Consider the following 17,742-nt stretch of genomic DNA (forward strand, 5'->3'; position numbering starts at 1 on the left):
AATTATAATCATGATCATATTAAAAATATTAAAGAACCATGTAAGAATATGAGACGCTGGTGTGGCGTTACACACGGACCTCCTATCGGGAGGTGCAAGGCGGTCTCCAATTTCCCACGTCACACACACGTGGCCGACTTCATCATTTGAAAGGGGGGATATTGCATATGAGATACATGTCAATATCATGCATAAACTCCAGCGAGGCTTTCTGTTTCCACAATGTCAAGCTTAGCATACTCGGACGTGTGCTCCATATCACTCTGATTTTTATGCAAATGAGGGATAATTAAAAATGTCACTGGCAACCAGGACCAAACAAGTGATTCCAACCCACCAATTGCTTTGGTGTGGAGTGAATGCAACTTTTGTTTTAATTGATTAGTGTGGAACATTGTCACATCACATCCTCTGAATATTGGTTAAATCGGTGCAAAGGAAACAATGGGGTGAAATCAAGCTAGCTACCGGACAACACTAGACTAATGCAAAGCGTGTGGCTTTATGTAGACACCAGGATGCTGCGTTCCTTTCCTCTTACATTATCATTGCACATCCGAGTGAAATAAGAACTGCATCTCTTGGTTTGTGTTGGCAGGCAATAATGCACCGCATTTTCCCGACCATAAGGCGCACATGTACATAAGCCGCAGTTTTCTATGTTGAAAATAAATGTGGTTTACTGCATGTACAGAACGATTTTGTACTCGAAATGCAAATAAAGGTACATAAACAAATTGTTAAAACAGTGCCTTTTAACAGGGCAACTACTTTGCTAATTAAAAGAGAACAGACCCAAGAAGAAAAAAAAAAAAAAGATTTATTTTGCGTATTTTCTGAACTATAGAGCGCCCCTACCGGTGAAAGAAAAATCCACGGAAAGGCTACACCGCTGTATGAGCAGCATGGTTCAAAATCTAGGGGGAAAGTAGCGACGTATAGTCCGGAAAATACGGTAATAGACTGTTGTGTATGGGCTGATATTAGTGCCACTAGAAATTGGCTGGCAATACTCATGATGCAGTTCACGGCCTTCAAAACGAAAGTGCTGATTGGCTGAAGCGAAAATCTATGTACCTGCTCATCCGAGAGGAGCCCTAAAGTTTGTCGCTGAAGTGAATGTTAGCATATGCAGTATTGAATTTTTAGTGAGGTGCACTTTTTTGGAGTAATTAAAAACGTATTTCACAGTCTTAAATTCATTTTTCAAGTTTCTGGGGATACAGTACATAACAACAACAACAATAATTCAGATAGAAAAATTCTGTTATTTATGTAGTTCAAATTCAGTTTTTCCAATTCGATAATTCAGTTTTCAATTCAAATCTTCAAGTTAAGCAATTCACATTCAAATCAACAAAATTCAGATACAGTTTCTAGTGCCCCAAATATCAAGCCATAGTTGTGCCTGTGACAACATTGTCCCAGCTAATCAGTCATTCTCTTTCTCTCTTCCCTTGCAGTAGTGGAGGTAAAAAGCAGCCTCCCATCAGGCATGCAGAGCCCGGTAGGAACAGCAAGTGAACAGCGAGGAGTCGGTGGAGAAGGTGGTGAGTTCTAGTCCTCAATTGTCTTTTTGTGTCTGTCTGGTTCTTGGACCCTGGAAATTCTGTCAGTAAAAATATTGAGTCAAACTGGTGATGGCCACCGTGAATTTGTTTTTTTTTGCTTTCAATGGACTTTGTCACCATTTAAGCAGGGGTTGAATTTTAAATGGGACAAGAAATTGTAATGGTGCATTTAGTCAACCGACAGGCAGCTCAGCCAGAGTATTTGTCTTTTACAGTTGATCAATAATTGATTAATTCAAGGCCATGGATATTACTTGATGCTTGGTGATTACTGATGCCTTTGAAACTTAGTTCGTGCCACCTCATAATTTTCACACATTCAAATTTGTATTATTTTGTTTTCTCCCTCAATGCTCATATCTGATTGATATTGCTATGAACCTTATTAAGCGCACATTCACAAGGCTCGTCTTAACAAATGAGCTGTGTGCTTTTACTTTTTATACAATAAATTGTCTGATGCATAAAAGTTCTTCAAATGCGTCATTACTTACCAAAATACCCGCAAGGCTCATAGCCTTGTGATGGAAACGCAAATGTTTGAAGTTTCAAACCAAGGGCACTTTTATGGAATAATACTTCGGGCATGTGAGATAATGTTTGAGTGGACTTCTTTGACCTTAATGAGTGAACACTAAGAGGGATCTTTTGTGTCCTTTCCTTACTTGGAAAAGAGGTTTTATTTAGTGTAACTGTGGGTGGCACGGTAAAGACTGGTTAGCATGTCTGCCTCACAGTTCAGAGGTCGTGGCATCTCCTGCCTTTTTGTGTGGAGTTTGCATTTTGCATGTGTGAATTTTTTCCGGGTTCTCCGGTTTCCTTCCACATTCCAAAGACTTGCCTGGTAGGTTAATGGGACACTCAGAATTGGCCCTGCGTGTGAGCGTGAGTGTGAGCGCAAGTGGTTGTGCGTCTTTGTGTGCGCTGCGATTGGCTGGCAACCAGTTCAGGGTGTCCCCCGCCTACTGCCTGAAGATAGCTGAGAGCTCCAGCACACCTGCTACCCCTGTGAGGAGAAGCAGCTCAGACAATGGATGGATGGATTGTGTATATGGTTATATATATATATATGATATATTTTTCCCACTTTAAGTAACATTTTTTTTCCATAGTTTGACTGGTCCTGTGACTTATACTAAGTTGTGACTTGTATATATTAAATTAAATTTAGAAAGACGAAGAAGACATGGTCACGGCTCTCGTTTAGCATGCAGCTACTGACACAACAAGGGTTTACTATTTATAGCACCAAAAGGCACAAATAACCAACTGGAATTCTACCTTTGGTCACAATGCAAAGCCGGAATCTGTTTTTTTTTTTTCTTTTTTTTTTTATACTGCTAGTCCATGCAGTACTGTTCTTAGTCTCAGTTTTTATCAAATTAATTTCCCCCAAAATTGTGACTTGTCTTTTCTTTGTCTATTATTTGACTGGTCTGACTTATACAAGTTATAGTCAATAAAATATGGTTAACCAAATTGAATGAATGTGTTTACTGCTTGCCAGGTTCGGAAGAAGGCTCAGGTGGTGGAGGAGGCCCCGTTGACCTGCGCACTGAGCCCAGGTTGGGATCTTTGCCTGTGGGAACTGCAGGAGTCGACACCACTTTAAGAGAGCAGCAGCTCCAGCATGAACTAGTGCTTCTTAAACAGCAACAAGAACTCCAGAAACAACTACTATTTGCTGAATTCCAGAAAAAACATGAAGTACTCACCAGACAACATGAAGTCCAGCTACAGGAACACCTGAAGGTACTTACTGTATATAGTTTAAACATTGCACTCCCTTGAGAAACAATTTGCTAATGAATGGAACAAGGCACCGCTTGTGTATTTTTGCAAAGTAGGTCACACTACAACTATAATATAATTTATTTTCAATTTTTGTCAGTTGGTATATTTGTCATTTAGATAATTCTATCATTTCGTAAGCAACAACAGGAACTGCTGGCAGCGAAGCGACAGCAAGAGCTGGAACAGAAGCGAAAACTGGAACAACAAAGGCACGAAGAGCAGGAGAAACAACGACTGGAGCAACAGCTTCTTCTACTTCGGAATAAGGAGAAAGGCAAAGAGAGTCAGTTCACGCCATTGCTTCTGCTCCTGACAATTTTCTTTTTGTACTTACGCATTATCACTTGCATTGACTCTATTTGTTTGTGTCTATATGTTATGAAAGGTGCCATTGCCAGTACCGAGGTAAAGTTGAAATTGCAGGAATTCCTTCTTAATAAGAAAGAACCTGGCATTGGTGGGCTGAACCATTCCTTCTCCTCAAAGTGCTGGTAAGGATATATGTCCGCAATAATAATGTAGTAAGCACAGAGAAGAGTTGTATCATTGCATGATTGGGTGTTTGTTATTCCTCATTACTAACTTGGGCCATCAAATATTTAGGCAAAATCTTTCCCTTAATTTTGTGACTTTTAACCTATTTTAAATAGTGAGTTTTGCTATTATGTCATGTTGCTTACTGTATGGCAGTATTCGTTATCGTGGCCACTTTACTAAGAATAGATTTGACTAGGAACATGTACTGACCACTCACAACTTCATGACCACTTGCACATTATAACGTGTCAAAAACAGGTTTTATATCAATTAATCTGAATCGGAATTTTTAAATCTAAATTTATAAACATTCAGTTGTGATTGAGTCTCCTCTTAGTAGCAGGCATTTCTACACCACTGCAAATTAAAACTTGGAGAATGAAAGTATTATTACGTTAATACTTCAAAGGCAAAATGTTACACACATCTTGTTGTGACTAGTCTGTGCATCTCTACTACAGCCTGGTCAGTATTGCAACTTGTCCCAGTGATAGAAGATACCTTTCAGTTAACCGTATTAGTGTTGTGCTTTCCAGAGTAAATTATTAAGTATTATGACTCTTTTTTTTTTTTATCAGCTGGCCTTTTTCTGTGTCTGCAGGGGAGGCCAGAATACTTCCCTGGAGCAAAATTCTCCACCCCAGAGTAACGCTCCAGGAACTCCTCCATCTTATAAACTTCCCACATTACTGGGTAACTACGAGGGCAAAGATGACTTTCCACTTCGGAAGACAGGTAGAGGACACAAACGTGGACATAGCCCTGTCAGACGGTTTCAATTTTTTTTTTTTTAACTCTCCAAGATTGAAACGTTAAAAGACATTTCCAGCGTAGTTCATCCCCCATTATTGTCAAACATTAAACTATTCAGCGACTGTTGTTTTTGGCACGGTTAGCATCAGTAGGATGGAGAGTTTTTGGTCAAAATTTTGGTGGTCACTAAAAAGGTTGCTAGGCTTGTTTTGACTCAAGTGATTGCAAGGTCAACTCTCACCTAGGTGTGATGACAGGCTGCATTCATTCCCCCGTGTCCTGTTGATGTATCCTCGAGCAAGATAACAAACCCCCAGTTACTTCTGATGCTGCGTCATCAACGTGCGAACACCATATGCCACCCTGAATGACTCGGTGACATTGTAAAAGTGCTTTGAGTACCAAGAAGGCTGAAAAGTGATTTTTCTTTTTTTTTGGCACATATACTAGAAGTGGATGGGGGCGCTTTATTTTCAGGAATTTCATTTCATTTTTTTAATAGCACACTTACCAAAAAGTATTGATCCAAACCAAATGATTGGATTTACCAAAAGTTTTAACCAGCCAGATCATGGACCTGAATCCAAATCAAATAATTTTGTGCTGTCGCCGTTCACAGTAGATGTTCTCACAGCCCGACAGATTTGGAGTGGTTTCATAAGGAATAGAGGCCAAGTCAAATACTGGCAAGTCAAGATGTTCCCTGCTGAAAATTTGTTACCCAAATAGACTGAAAGTGTTTCAGCAAATTATTATTTTAAGTGAAATATATTCCCCAAAAGAATTTCCATCCAAGTCTTTCCCACTAAAGGTATTGCAGTTCCCCTTTCAAGTGAATTGTGCAGATACTAGATCTTTTGTACTCTCTTTTGTATTCTTGACTTTTTACTTGTTGAATAATAAGTCTGTTTAATAGCCTCAGGAGTTCCCTTGTGACACTTAAAAAACACAATCACATTTTGTTCCTGACGTAGGATAAGTGAAAAGTGTCCAAAAGTACAACTGTGTTTTTTTGGGGGCTTTTTTTGTTCTTTTTATAATGTTGTTTCCTTTAAGCAAAACCAGCAGCACTAGACAAATGTAGTTATCGTGTGGGGGCAAGAAAAAAGAAGAAAAAATAAACAAAACAAAACTCCTTCCTCTTAAAGTCTACTTAATCAGTCATGTGAAACGGATTAGCTCTACGATGTGACGTTTTCTCTCTTTCACTCAGTGTCGGAGCCTAACCTGAAGGTGCGTTCACGCTTGAAACAGAAAGTAGCAGAGAGGCGGAGCTCTCCACTCCTCAGAAGGAAAGATGGCACTGTCATCAGCACCTTCAAGAAAAGAGCCATTGAGATTTCAGGTTAGATCCATAACACTATGAAATATTATTACGCTAAATATTGTCGTGGAATATGTTGCAAATTCCATGATGTGATTTTTCTTTTCTTTTTTTTTCTTTTACAGTTTCTCCTCTCTGTAGTAGCGCTCCAGGTTCAGGGCCTAGCAGTCCTAATAGTTCAAATTCAGCTATTGCTAATGGCAACACTGGCTCTGTGCCCAACATACAGACTGAGGTAAACAAAAATGAATTTTCTAGTCGGTAAGGAACTCAATGCTACATTGTTGTTTTTGTTATTATTATCATCATTATTCACATTATCGTCATTATCAGCGTGGCGCACGGTGACCCTGTGTCATTTAATATTGCCAAGTTACAATTTGCAAAGACAGGATGACTAATGCTCATCTATAAATTATGAATAAAATAAAAAGCAAAAGGGAATAAAACACAATATGAAGAAATAATCAGGTTTTGCAAAGAGTAATTAAGCTGAAAGTCACAGAAGCTCTGACTCCAGCACACATCTTCTTGACTTTTGTTGTCATCTGCATGAAATGTAATTGTGTTGTTCACCTCTGTGCTTTAAAGAAAAAAGTAATTTGTTAGAACTCACAAATAAATATCTTGTAATGTGTTATTTGTGCATTGCTGAATCCAAAGGCTGAAAAAAAAAAATCAGTCTGCTCGTATTCTAGCTTGCCTAATTGTACAGTAACCATTTTTTTGTGTTTGCAGCTTAGATCTCTTCATCAGACGCTAGGGGCTGATGGGACTTTGAGTCCACTAAGTCTTTATACCTCACCATCTCTGCCCAATATCTCGTTAGGCCTCCCTGCTAACACACACATCACGGTAGGCAAAAGACACTCACACCAACGTAGACGGCACAGTAAAAATCATTTTCGTTTGCAATGAATGGATGTTGCGTTACCGTTTCTATTGTAGACAGCGTGCTTTTACTCTTTTGGATTACCGAATGTTTCCATAGGGTTAGGTGGATTGATAAATTCATATTTTAATGAAAAACCAAGGTTGGTGGTAAATTCTGAATTGGGATACTGATGCTAAAATGCATTTAGTGTTGTCACCCAAATTCTTGGCCACGATAAACAAAATGTAGCGTAGCATTCAGAATGTGTGTGTGTGTGTGTGGGGGTGTGTGTGTGTATGCAGATATATATTATGTATAACCTTCTGTATTGATGATAAAACACAAATTTGTAGATTATATGAAGAAGGAAACCATTTTTTTATTCTTTGTAAAGTATTAGGTAAAAATGTCCTTTACAGCAATGCATGATTATTCTATAGAATTGTCAACACGATACTCGAACACTGAAATATTCAATAGCTGCGGCCCGACATTCAACCGCCCTATTATATTGTTGTATTTTCTATTAGTTTATTAAAAACCTTCAAGTCCATGGGAGTATGCGGGGAAAGAAAATGCTCCTTGAATATTGTAATTTGCTCCTCAAATTAAGTAATTGATTCGCAAAATATTTAACTCATCATTTTTTTAAACTATCCCCTTCTCCATTTCTGTTCCCATGCCCACCATGGTAAAACAATTTGAACCCTGCCCCTAAACTCCGAGCCTTACTGCCTCTCCAACCGGTCTCCTGCGCACGGAATGCATCTACATTATCTACATTTCTCCAAATCATCATGAATGCAATTGTAACTTTTCCCAGGCCTCCCAGAAGTTGTCAAGCCAACAGGAGGCAGAGCGTCAAGCCATTCAGTCACTCCGGGCAGGTGGTGCTCTAACTGGGAAGTTTCTCTCCACATCCTCCCTACATGCGGGTATGCTTTCATGCGTTATCTATTCTATTCATAAACTATCAAGCGATTAAAATTTTTTAACTGATTAATCGCAAAAATGTACATAATTGATTGTGAATAATCGTGTTTTTCAATTAATGTTTTTTACGAAGCTTGGCAAACCGAAATCTTGGAATGAATGTGGAAAAAATAGAAAAGTATATTTCTACTCAGACTGTTCTAATAGCTTCCTTTGATCTTTGAATATGGTTCTTTTCCTGTAATAATATAATAATATATGTAATACAGGAAAAACACTTGAACGATACGCTAAAGACGTACAACTGATATGGTATTGGAATTTGGGTTCGCAAAATGTCCAAATTAGTTTGGATTTCTCCTTTGAGGAAATGTTTAATGAGTTAATTTATAAATAAAACTATCTAAAAGTCAGTCGTTGCGACAGTAACTCTCCTCTAAGTTTGACTGCACAGTGAGCAGAGATCATCTTCTAGCGGAACTAAATACAACTGATCTAACGTTAATTATTTTTAGTGCGTTATAAAATTGTAATTAATGTCCATAGTTAATCCTTTTAATTTGACAGCCGTAAAAACTATTCATTGTGTAACTATTCTGAGGTTTTGGTCAGTGGCCAGCCCAACTGTCAGCTCAGTAATAAATAAAAGAAAGTAATATGTTTACTCATTTTTAGTCCAGTATGCCTAATAAATGATCAATAATATTTTAGTGTACATGGTTGACTGATTAGTTAGTGGATGTCTCTGTGATACGATTGCGAAAGTACTGCAGCCTTGTTTGATCCTCGATTTAGAGCCTCTTTGTCAGCTGGAGATAACTGAGCTCCCGACAAAATTAGGTGGGCGACAAGTGCAGAGGAGAGGTGAACATGGGAGCTGAAAAAGGCTCAATAGCCGATGTTGTTGTTTCTGTCCTATTATTGTGTTCTCTTCTTTTAGCAGTGAAGCTGACACAATTGTATTAACCCATTCTCATTAAAGCATAGGCAATGTAGCTGAGTATTGCTCCTTTTGAATGTTGAAATGAAGATAAGTCATTTTTTTAAAGTTTTTTTTGTATGTGTGTTCTTGCAGGAGTAGCACATGATGTTGAGACTCAGCCTCCTAGCTCGCACTCTGCTCATTCTTCGTTATTACAGCATGTGCTACTACTGGAGCAGGCCAGACAGCAAACTGCAATGCTATCTGGTACACATTTACACACATATTGTATTACATGTGCAATTGCAATCGAACCATTTTTTTGTTTTTTTGTATTTTTCTTATGTTGACCTCTACTATTTTGATCTTCTGCCCGATCAGTTCCAATGTACAGCCAGTCACCCCTGGTTACAGCAGAGAGAGGTGTGTCCAGCGGCATGCGATCCGTCAACAAGTTGCCTCGCCATCGGCCTCTCGCTCGTACCCAGAGTGCACCTTTGCCCCAATCGCCCCAGGCCCTTCAGCAACTCGTAGTTCAGCAGCAACATCAGCACTTTCTGGAGAAACATTACAAGGTCTATATGCGCGCACACACTTGCAAATCCATGAGTGCTCTTATATTTGCGCTAACATCACCTTATTTGTGTAGATGCTTTCAAAGGGTTCAGACTTACCCAGACCACCTCCCACTCATCCAGAGGAGACAGACGAAGAGCTTACAGAGACCAATGACATGCAGGAGGATGATGCAGGGACAAGCATTCACAGGTGATCACCAAGCAGATGGCTTATTTATAGTCAAAATTCTTATTTACTATATAGTTGCAAATACATTAAATTTATAAACACTTGGTATATTTTGAGCAGACCTCAGACGGAATCGACAGATGACACCACGATCCCCTCTGACCGACGTAGTGTGCATCCAAAGGAGGAAGAACGAGGCATTGTACACGTGAAAGGGGAGAGCACAGAAAGTGAACTGGATGAGGAGGATGACGAAGACGATGTCATCCAGCTAGGGGATAGCGAGGAAGACGGCAGGGGAAGCTACTCTCAGGTTTGTGCATATTTTCGAAATTATTGAAACGGTCCGAACAAGTTGAGGTTATTACTGTTCCACTTGTTGCAGAATATTCACTCCCGTCGGCGGATATAATGTTCATCGCAAAATGGTTGCAGGTGCCATTTTGACATATCTATTACTTGAGATATTCCTTGTCCTTTGCCATACTGCTCTGCAAAATTTGACAATTCACTTAAGTGCTGTTATATGTTATATAATGCTGTAAATACACAAACACACAAGCAAAACCTACTTACTGCACCCTACCTTAGGTGTTTTAGGCTCGTACAAATCCTTGTATGTGTACTTATGATTGCAGGTGTACATAAAGTATATACATCACTGTAGATCAATTAGTTGTTTGATCAATACAAAACGTGTTTTATAGAAAGGTGATAACAGCTTTCACCTCTCACCGTTATTTGTGCTCTCATAGTTCCATTTATTAGCATAATAATGTGGTTCACATTTTGATGTTTCATTGTGTTTATTAAATGACATTGTACACCTGATAGGCCCACACTTATTCTGTATCGCGGATAATCAAACTCTATATATTCCATATTACACAAGCCCCTCTAACTGATTATCTTGTGCAAGAAAGAATTAGAAAATAACACGAGAGATGAAATTAACTACAACCAATAAAATAGCTGTGACAAATTGTAATTTAGCGATTACGGAAGCTTGGTTATAATATCGTTACGTCCTAATTGGATGTAATGTAGAATGGCTCATTCAAGCTCACAAAAATATACTTGGTTGTGTAATTTCACATTTGATGGGTGGGGCAAGCACTCTCGAGACATGACATCCAAGCAATTAAAAAGTCAATATTCCTTGACAGCTATAGATCCATTTTACTGGACTAAGAGTGATTGAGTTAATGTCCTCAAGTTCCAAATTATGGAGTTCTCTTTTCACAGTTTTCTTTACTTTAACCGTCAATAATAATAATAATGATATTAGTAATAATAATAATAATAATAATAATAAAAGTGCTATTAATCATAAAAGTGATATTAATAATATTATTATTAATAATAATAATAATACAGTAATATATTTTTGTCAAATTTATGATTTAAGGGTTATATTTAGCAACAGGTGGATTTTTTCCTGAAATATTGAAGCTATAAATTACAACGCATGGTAAAATCCGCATTTCAAAAGTTTCAAACTTAAAAACAAAAAGGAAAATATCTTAAAAACCTGATGCGCTACATTTAGGGACACAAAGTCATCTCTCATTAAAATTTGCTGATGACCTTTGTAATTTAATGCCTTTGACAACGCTTTTAATATCTTCATTATAACCACGGGGTACTGTGACGAGGTTCCGAAATCAAAGGATATTTCATGCAATCAAAATCTTAAACACGTGAATCAGTGAAGTAGTTATCCAATTGAAGGCTCCTTTTTTTTGCTTGGTTAAACGATTTTGTATCACAAGTCGAGTCAATTTCACATTCATTCATTTATGGACTGGTGACATTTTAGTCTCATGGAAGTTCAAAGTGCACCGTATTTTGAGTTATAAATCTATTTTAAAAATCCTCAAATTAGTTTTTCATTTAACCCAAACGTCCTAGAGTCATAGCTAGACCCTTTGCAAGGCCCTAACAATGAAAATGCTTTTGTTCGGCAATCATCGGTATTCTTCAGGAATTGTGTCACACGAAGGACCACAAGCTGCCAATGCCTGGTGAGCTGCTCAACTGACATTGCTTTTGAGGTTTTGGCAAAATGCCTCAGCGCTGTGTGACGATGCATTATTGGCATTGTGGGAAACTTCTGAAAAAAAATAAAATAAAAAATCGGACACTAAATGGACCAATTTCGTTCTGGGAAATAGAGTCAAGACAGTGCTGATGAGTGCTTTTTGCCTCATGCACTTCTGATCTCTGCTTTTTGAACCGTTTTGCTTATAATAAAGGGTTAGCAAAAAGTAGGCGCGATTACAATCCATTTTGAAAAACGTGTTGTGTTGTGTTGTGTTGTGTGTATTGCGACAGCTTTTGTGTGACTGACGACTGTGATGTGTGTATGTGTGTGCGCATGCCAGGAGCTGAGAAGAACGAGCATTCAAGTGTTAAGTAGAAAGTTGAACAACAAGTGTGTATATAGTCCTTAAAAACCAACCCACTATTACATGTGGTCTCAGTACTAGCAGAATAAATAGACCTAATCTCACCGTGCATTATTTGCAGCACGGTAGCGCATCAAATTAAAAAAAAAAAAACGCAAAACTAATAATCCGAGCCGACCACGTTTTCCTTTTTCCGGACAATTTTTTTTTTCCGGAGCTGGGCAAAACACTCTTACCTCGCTGACAGTTTTGGCTGTCACGTCAGACTTCATCAGAGTTGTCACACTTCCGTGTGACGTGTCTTAAAACAGCTGATTGGATCGGGGAGCCGTAATTTGAAGGTTCTGTGCCATTCACAGAAATGTAAACTTTAAATGTAAACCATTTACACAGAAAATGTGTAGGATTTTTCTAACATGTCAGTTTGGGCAGTAATTTACAAGTTTGCCACCAGTACATGTCTTAAGCTTGCGGAGTCGTGACACTTTGTCATCACGAAATGTCAATTTGTAATAATAAATTGACAACCATTTGACTCATAATCTCCTTCCTACACCTCATTCACCAGTAGACAGCCTATTTGCAATAGCATTCAACCATGAAAATGCCTATAGAAGACAACAACAAGCTTCACTCAAGGTGCCAGAAACACTGCTGTGCTTGTTTGTCTCAGACAATAAAAAAATATTTTTGCTGTAAATTTGTCATCATTAATTCTGTACTTGACAATGTAAAAAAAAAAAAAAAAAAGGAGAGAGAGGGGAAAAAATGATCAATGGAAAGAATTTTAGACAACCACTGTGTGAGTTTTGTTTCTGTTCTTGTGGCTTTGGGATGGAGACAAAAAATTGCTATGCTTTTTTAAAGGTAACTTGCTTATTCTGGTTATTTATTTTTTGTCAGCAATTTTACAGACTCAACTCTAAGGTAACTAATTAACACACTGAAAAGCAAAGATAAATCTTAATTATGTATGCACAGCAAGTGCCAAAGTGTTCAGTATAAATAATTCAGGAATAACTCAAGTATGGAAACTAAAGTAGCAGAACATGCAAAGGCACCCCCCCAAAAAAATGGGCGCACAAAACATTTTTTTTTTTGATGGACAATAATTGAATAATTGTGTCAAGTCTTCTGAAAATTGTGTGGGATTAATATTTGTCAAACCATGATCTTGAAGCAATTGCCACAGCTGACTTTTGGGCAGTTGGAAGGGTAACGCTACAAAATTCACACTTAAATTCACACCTATGGACAGTTTAGTTTTTAACTAGCCTAAAGAGGATGTTTTTGACACATGAGAGAAAATCATCACAAGCTCAGGGGTGACGATGCAATGCACACAGGAGGACCAGAACCAAGATTTCAAGCAACAACCGTTGATATAATCACATGTAACTAAATAGATTTGCCACATACCAAAAGCGCCGTGTGACTCATCATACCATAAAAGGTGTGACATTTTGCAGGACAGAACAACTTGGAATTTGTGTATAAAATAGCCCTATGTTGCGATACTTGTTTAGTCACTTTTTGACATGTTCAGATACACACACACAGACACACAAAGTCACCCAGTCAATTGTATAGTATAAACGCATGTCATTGGAAGGAGAAACAAGGCAACGTCTTCCTATTCTGGCCTGTGCTGGTGAAAATGCAGACAGTTTGAAACATGCGCACACGCAAACACTTTATTTGACGCTGCATTGACATCACCAGCTGGTGACTCAACCACTGGACTCACTGCCGTGTATGTGTGTGTTCCAAAATCTCGGCATCTTGGAGTGTGTGTGTTTTGTGTCCACCCACACGTGATGACTCACCCAGTTCACAGCAGGGATCACAGCAATATTCCCTATATATAGTCTGTATAGAACTGCTTACACAAAACTTGAAGGCCAGCCACGCACACACACGCATTCGCTGAATAGTGCAGATTAGACTGCATGATGAAAAAAAAAATGCGAATGAACATAGAACACATGTGCAGTGTAAATGTGTGTAAAACCTTAATTGTGGCTCCCTTATTGCGAAGATGTGTGCATTGATCCTTCTCTGATTTATTTATTTTTTCTCGCATTTCCATCAGTCCTTGCAACAGATGGGTGTATTCCCCTCCTCGTTGCCTCACAGACCTCTGGGAAGAGCGCAGTCTTCTCCTGCAGCCACTGTCAATCCTGTCAGGCATCTCTTTACTACAGGTCAGTGTGTGAAACAAATACTAATTAAACCCTTAAGCAGCATGCACAGGAAATGGGAAAATAATCCCGATGAAAAGAGATATTCTGTTTCAAGTTTTGTATGTGGGTTTATCGTCAACATTCCTGACAACTGTTTTTGTTCCTCACGTGATTAAAACATATCTGACATGGTGAATAGGGGTTAGCCAGTCTGCCTTGTTTTCTTCCACATTCCAAAAACATGCCACTTTTATTTTAGTATTGAGTACAGACTGAGTACCGATACCACTTGTACTTACGGTACATCCTTCCATCCATTATCTGAACGGCTTCTCCTCACAAGGGTCGCAGGGTGAACTGGTTGCCAGCCAATCACAGAGCACAGAAGACAAACAACCATCCAAGCTCACAAACACACCTATGGACAATTCAGAGCGGCCAATCAACATACCATGCATGTTTTTGGAATGTGGGAGGAAAACCGGAGCACCTGGAGAAAACCCACACAGGCACAGGGAGAACATGCAAACTCCTTAAAGGGGAAGGCCGCAGTGTTCAGACTGTCTTTTCATGATGATTCACTGATGTGTCAAACCGCAGTGTAGCACCTGCTATTAGCAAGAAAGACTTACTCAATGTCCGATTTTTTTGGCCTTAAGTATTGGGGGCTGGTGTTGGAATCCTTCCCGAGAACCTGATACTGTGAAACAAGGCCCATATGGGCCCATACTTACCCATCCGTCGTTAGGACTCTGCATTTTCTATACATATTAATGTGAGTGTGAAGGTTTTTTTTTTTTTGTCCATTTAAGTCCTGTGATTGACTGGCGACCAGTCCAGGGTGTACTCCGCCTCTTGCGCAACGACAGCTGGGTTATTCTCCAGCTCACCCGTGCCCCTAACGAGAGCAAGCATTATAGAAAATGGATGGATGGATAAAAAGACATATAGTAAATATCTGCATTTGTAGTTATTCCACCGCTCTCTTCTATTTGTACTGAAAGCAATAACAGCATCCACTGTTCGTGTCTTTTATTTGATGTGATGGGATATTCACATCACAGCATTTACGTTGCTTTCTTATTCTGTTCGGCTTCCTCCAGGACTTGTTTATGACAGTCTGATGTTAAAGCACCAGTGTGTCTGTGGCAATGCCCATATCCACCCAGAGCATGCTGGGAGAGTGCAGAGCATCTGGTCCAGGCTGCAGGAGACAGGCTTGCTGGGCCGCTGTGAGGTAGGCACACATGCACATGGACATCGACACACACTTGCGCCTAAAATAAGTCAAGTGTAAGTGTGCAGAAAGCTTTCTCAGACTCTCGCTGTTTGTGTCTGAGCAGAGAATTCGTGGGCGTAAAGCTTCCCTGGATGAGATCCAGACTGTCCATTCCGAGTTTCACACTCTGCTCTATGGAACCAGTCCACTGAATCGGCATAAACTGGACCACAAGAAACTACTGGGTACAAAATTATCGGCTTTAGAGTGGTGCCTTGAGATATGAGTTTAATTCGTTCTGTGACCGCTCTCCTAACTCAAAACACTTCAATCTCAAATCATCTTTCCTCACTGAAATGGAATTTAAATACCAATTATATATCCCTTCCTCCCTTCAAAATATTTTGGGATGCCTTTGTTTTTGTAAATAGAATATAATATCTCACATTATAAAAACATAAAGTAAGGAAATAATTCAATCAAATATGAAAGATTAACAGTTGCTGTATTTTGTTCTGGAATTCACTGGGCACTCTGCCTCTCCTTCTTTTCGTGGCTGCTCTTGCCACCTGATGGACATTTTAATGCAAACATAGAAACACGCGAAAAATAGTTTCATGACTGGCTCAGTAAGATGTGCTTTAGCAAACACCTCTAGTTATTATTTTCCATTGCACTCTCTTATTTATCTAATTTATATATTTGTCTGTATTATTGTTGTATTGCACTGGAGAGGGGAGCTCTCTAATCTCGTTGCACTCTTGAGTACAATGACAATAAAGGGATTTCTAATTCTAATTCTAATTCTAGTAAATGCACAATCCACATGACACTGCTCCTAACAGGCCAAGGAATGCACTATGGGTATTTATTTGCATTTATAGATTTTTATTGCTAATTTATGTTCTTTTTATTCTTTCAAGTGGCATTTAAAAATCAATTTTGATAGCTGAATACATACAAAGTTTTAAAATCAAGGAATAATTGTGTTTATTAATTGTGATTTCAGTATCAATCAAAAATAATCAGGATTATTTTTTTCCCCCCGTTATTGGCCAGCCCTAGTTATAATGCTGTGACACCAATGCTATTCGTTAGCCCATCTATGGCATTTTGCCTTGTTTGTTATCGTTAAACTAAGCCAGGGGTGTCAAACTCATTTTTGTCACGGGTCACATCATAGTAATGGTTATGTTGATGTAAAAACTATATTACATATACAGTGTACAACAAATTGATGAATAAGTAGTTTTGAAATCAGAGGCCAGTGAAAACTGCTTGTTCAAATATGATTACAGATATTTTAAAAGGGGGTGTTGGCAGCAAAAATGCTGGCAATAGCTCAATGTTGACAATTTTGGTATTTTAGTAAGAAACATAAGGTTGTAATTTGCTTTTCGCGGCCCACATAAAATAATGCGATGGGCCGGATCTGGACCCTGGACCTTTAGTTTGACACCATTGAGCTAAACAGACTAAATACAAGCAGAGCTATGCTCTTTTTTAATTACAAAATTGTTGTATGTGTAGTTTAACAGTTCAGCTTCATTTGAGAGTGTCACTGAACAGCTTGAAGCCGATTGTTTTTGCCACACTACTGCTTGTTCCAAAGTGGGTTGAATTGAGTTCCCTGCCACCATACAGGGCTCACGTCTAAAAAAAACTTTATCGCAGGTCAAAGCAAAGCCTCATATGTTAAACTACTCTTCAAGATGCATCACTTTGTATCTCAAGGCATCACTGTATTTGTATTTGATCCCGACTGCTGTGATAGCGTTTTCCTCAATATCCTCTTGTGTACACCAATACATTTTGTTTCAGGTCCAATCAGCCAGAAGATGTATGCTGTTCTTCCGTGTGGAGGAATAGGGGTAAGTTTTTCTCCCAGCATCTTTCATGGTCATCATAAGCACCAAGTGTCTTTTTTCGAACCGGAGTTCTTTGCTGCCCTCTGCAGGTGGACAGTGACACAGTGTGGAATGAGATGCACTCGTCTGCCGCTGTCCGCATGGCGGTGGGCTCTGTTATTGAGCTGGCCTTCAGAGTGGCAGCAGGGGAACTGAAGGTAACACATAAGCCGACGTAGATATACATTGTTTTCTAAAAAGGACATTACCATTTTTCAGACATGTCCTTTTCTATCCCTGTACAGAATGGCTACGCTGTCGTGCGTCCACCAGGGCATCATGCGGAGGAATCCACTGCCATGTTCGTGCATACGTCTGATTTTCAATCACGAAACCATTGTACAAAGTTGATTTTATGAGGGATATTTTAACGTGTCTTCTCCTCACTTGTGTGTGAGAGCAGGGGGTTTTGTTTCTTCAATTCGGTAGCCATCACTGGCAAGCTACTCCAGCAGAAACTGGGAGTTGGCAAGATCCTCATCGTGGACTGGGTTAGTGAGCTCACGCATATGCATATAGTAACACTAAATTCATTCACTAATTGTTGCTACTGTAGCTCTACTAATCAGG

The 17,742-nt window shown here is 39.0% G+C and overlaps 1 protein-coding gene across 15 annotated transcripts in view; it reads left to right on the plus strand.

Annotated features, from left to right (window-relative positions):
* hdac5 (histone deacetylase 5) overlaps positions 1 to 17,742 on the plus strand; it is a 53,334-nt gene that overhangs the window by 25,268 nt on the left and 10,324 nt on the right. For 12 of the 15 annotated variants that reach the window (XR_015846601.1, XR_015846602.1, XM_088316257.1 and 9 more), the window contains 20 exons: positions 1,464 to 1,550; positions 3,079 to 3,323; positions 3,504 to 3,648; positions 3,751 to 3,856; positions 4,504 to 4,637; positions 5,869 to 6,000; positions 6,105 to 6,214; positions 6,718 to 6,834; positions 7,677 to 7,788; positions 8,862 to 8,975; positions 9,090 to 9,283; positions 9,358 to 9,476; positions 9,576 to 9,768; positions 13,956 to 14,067; positions 15,150 to 15,283; positions 15,390 to 15,510; positions 17,087 to 17,136; positions 17,223 to 17,330; positions 17,418 to 17,473; positions 17,576 to 17,663. Coding sequence is in view for 13 of the 15 variants with exons in the window: in XM_088316257.1 (XP_088172383.1) it covers positions 1,464 to 1,550; positions 3,079 to 3,323; positions 3,504 to 3,648; positions 3,751 to 3,856; positions 4,504 to 4,637; positions 5,869 to 6,000; positions 6,105 to 6,214; positions 6,718 to 6,834; positions 7,677 to 7,788; positions 8,862 to 8,975; positions 9,090 to 9,283; positions 9,358 to 9,476; positions 9,576 to 9,768; positions 13,956 to 14,067; positions 15,150 to 15,283; positions 15,390 to 15,510; positions 17,087 to 17,136; positions 17,223 to 17,330; positions 17,418 to 17,473; positions 17,576 to 17,663 (2,477 nt within the window). In the remaining 2 variants the exon portion in view is untranslated. The remainder of the gene's footprint in view (positions 1 to 1,463; positions 1,551 to 3,078; positions 3,324 to 3,503; positions 3,649 to 3,750; positions 3,857 to 4,503; positions 4,638 to 5,868; positions 6,001 to 6,104; positions 6,215 to 6,717; positions 6,835 to 7,676; positions 7,789 to 8,861; positions 8,976 to 9,089; positions 9,284 to 9,357; positions 9,477 to 9,575; positions 9,769 to 13,955; positions 14,068 to 15,149; positions 15,284 to 15,389; positions 15,511 to 17,086; positions 17,137 to 17,222; positions 17,331 to 17,417; positions 17,474 to 17,575; positions 17,664 to 17,742) is intronic. The other 3 variants (XM_088316262.1, XM_088316252.1, XM_088316264.1) reach the window with 1 other exon arrangement.

Source organism: Idiotropiscis lumnitzeri, chromosome 15, assembly GCF_059441095.1.
Source record: "Idiotropiscis lumnitzeri isolate Australia: NSW breed Sydney's pygmy pipehorse chromosome 15, RoL_Ilum_1.0, whole genome shotgun sequence".
Classification (NCBI taxonomy): domain Eukaryota; kingdom Metazoa; phylum Chordata; class Actinopteri; order Syngnathiformes; family Syngnathidae; genus Idiotropiscis; species Idiotropiscis lumnitzeri.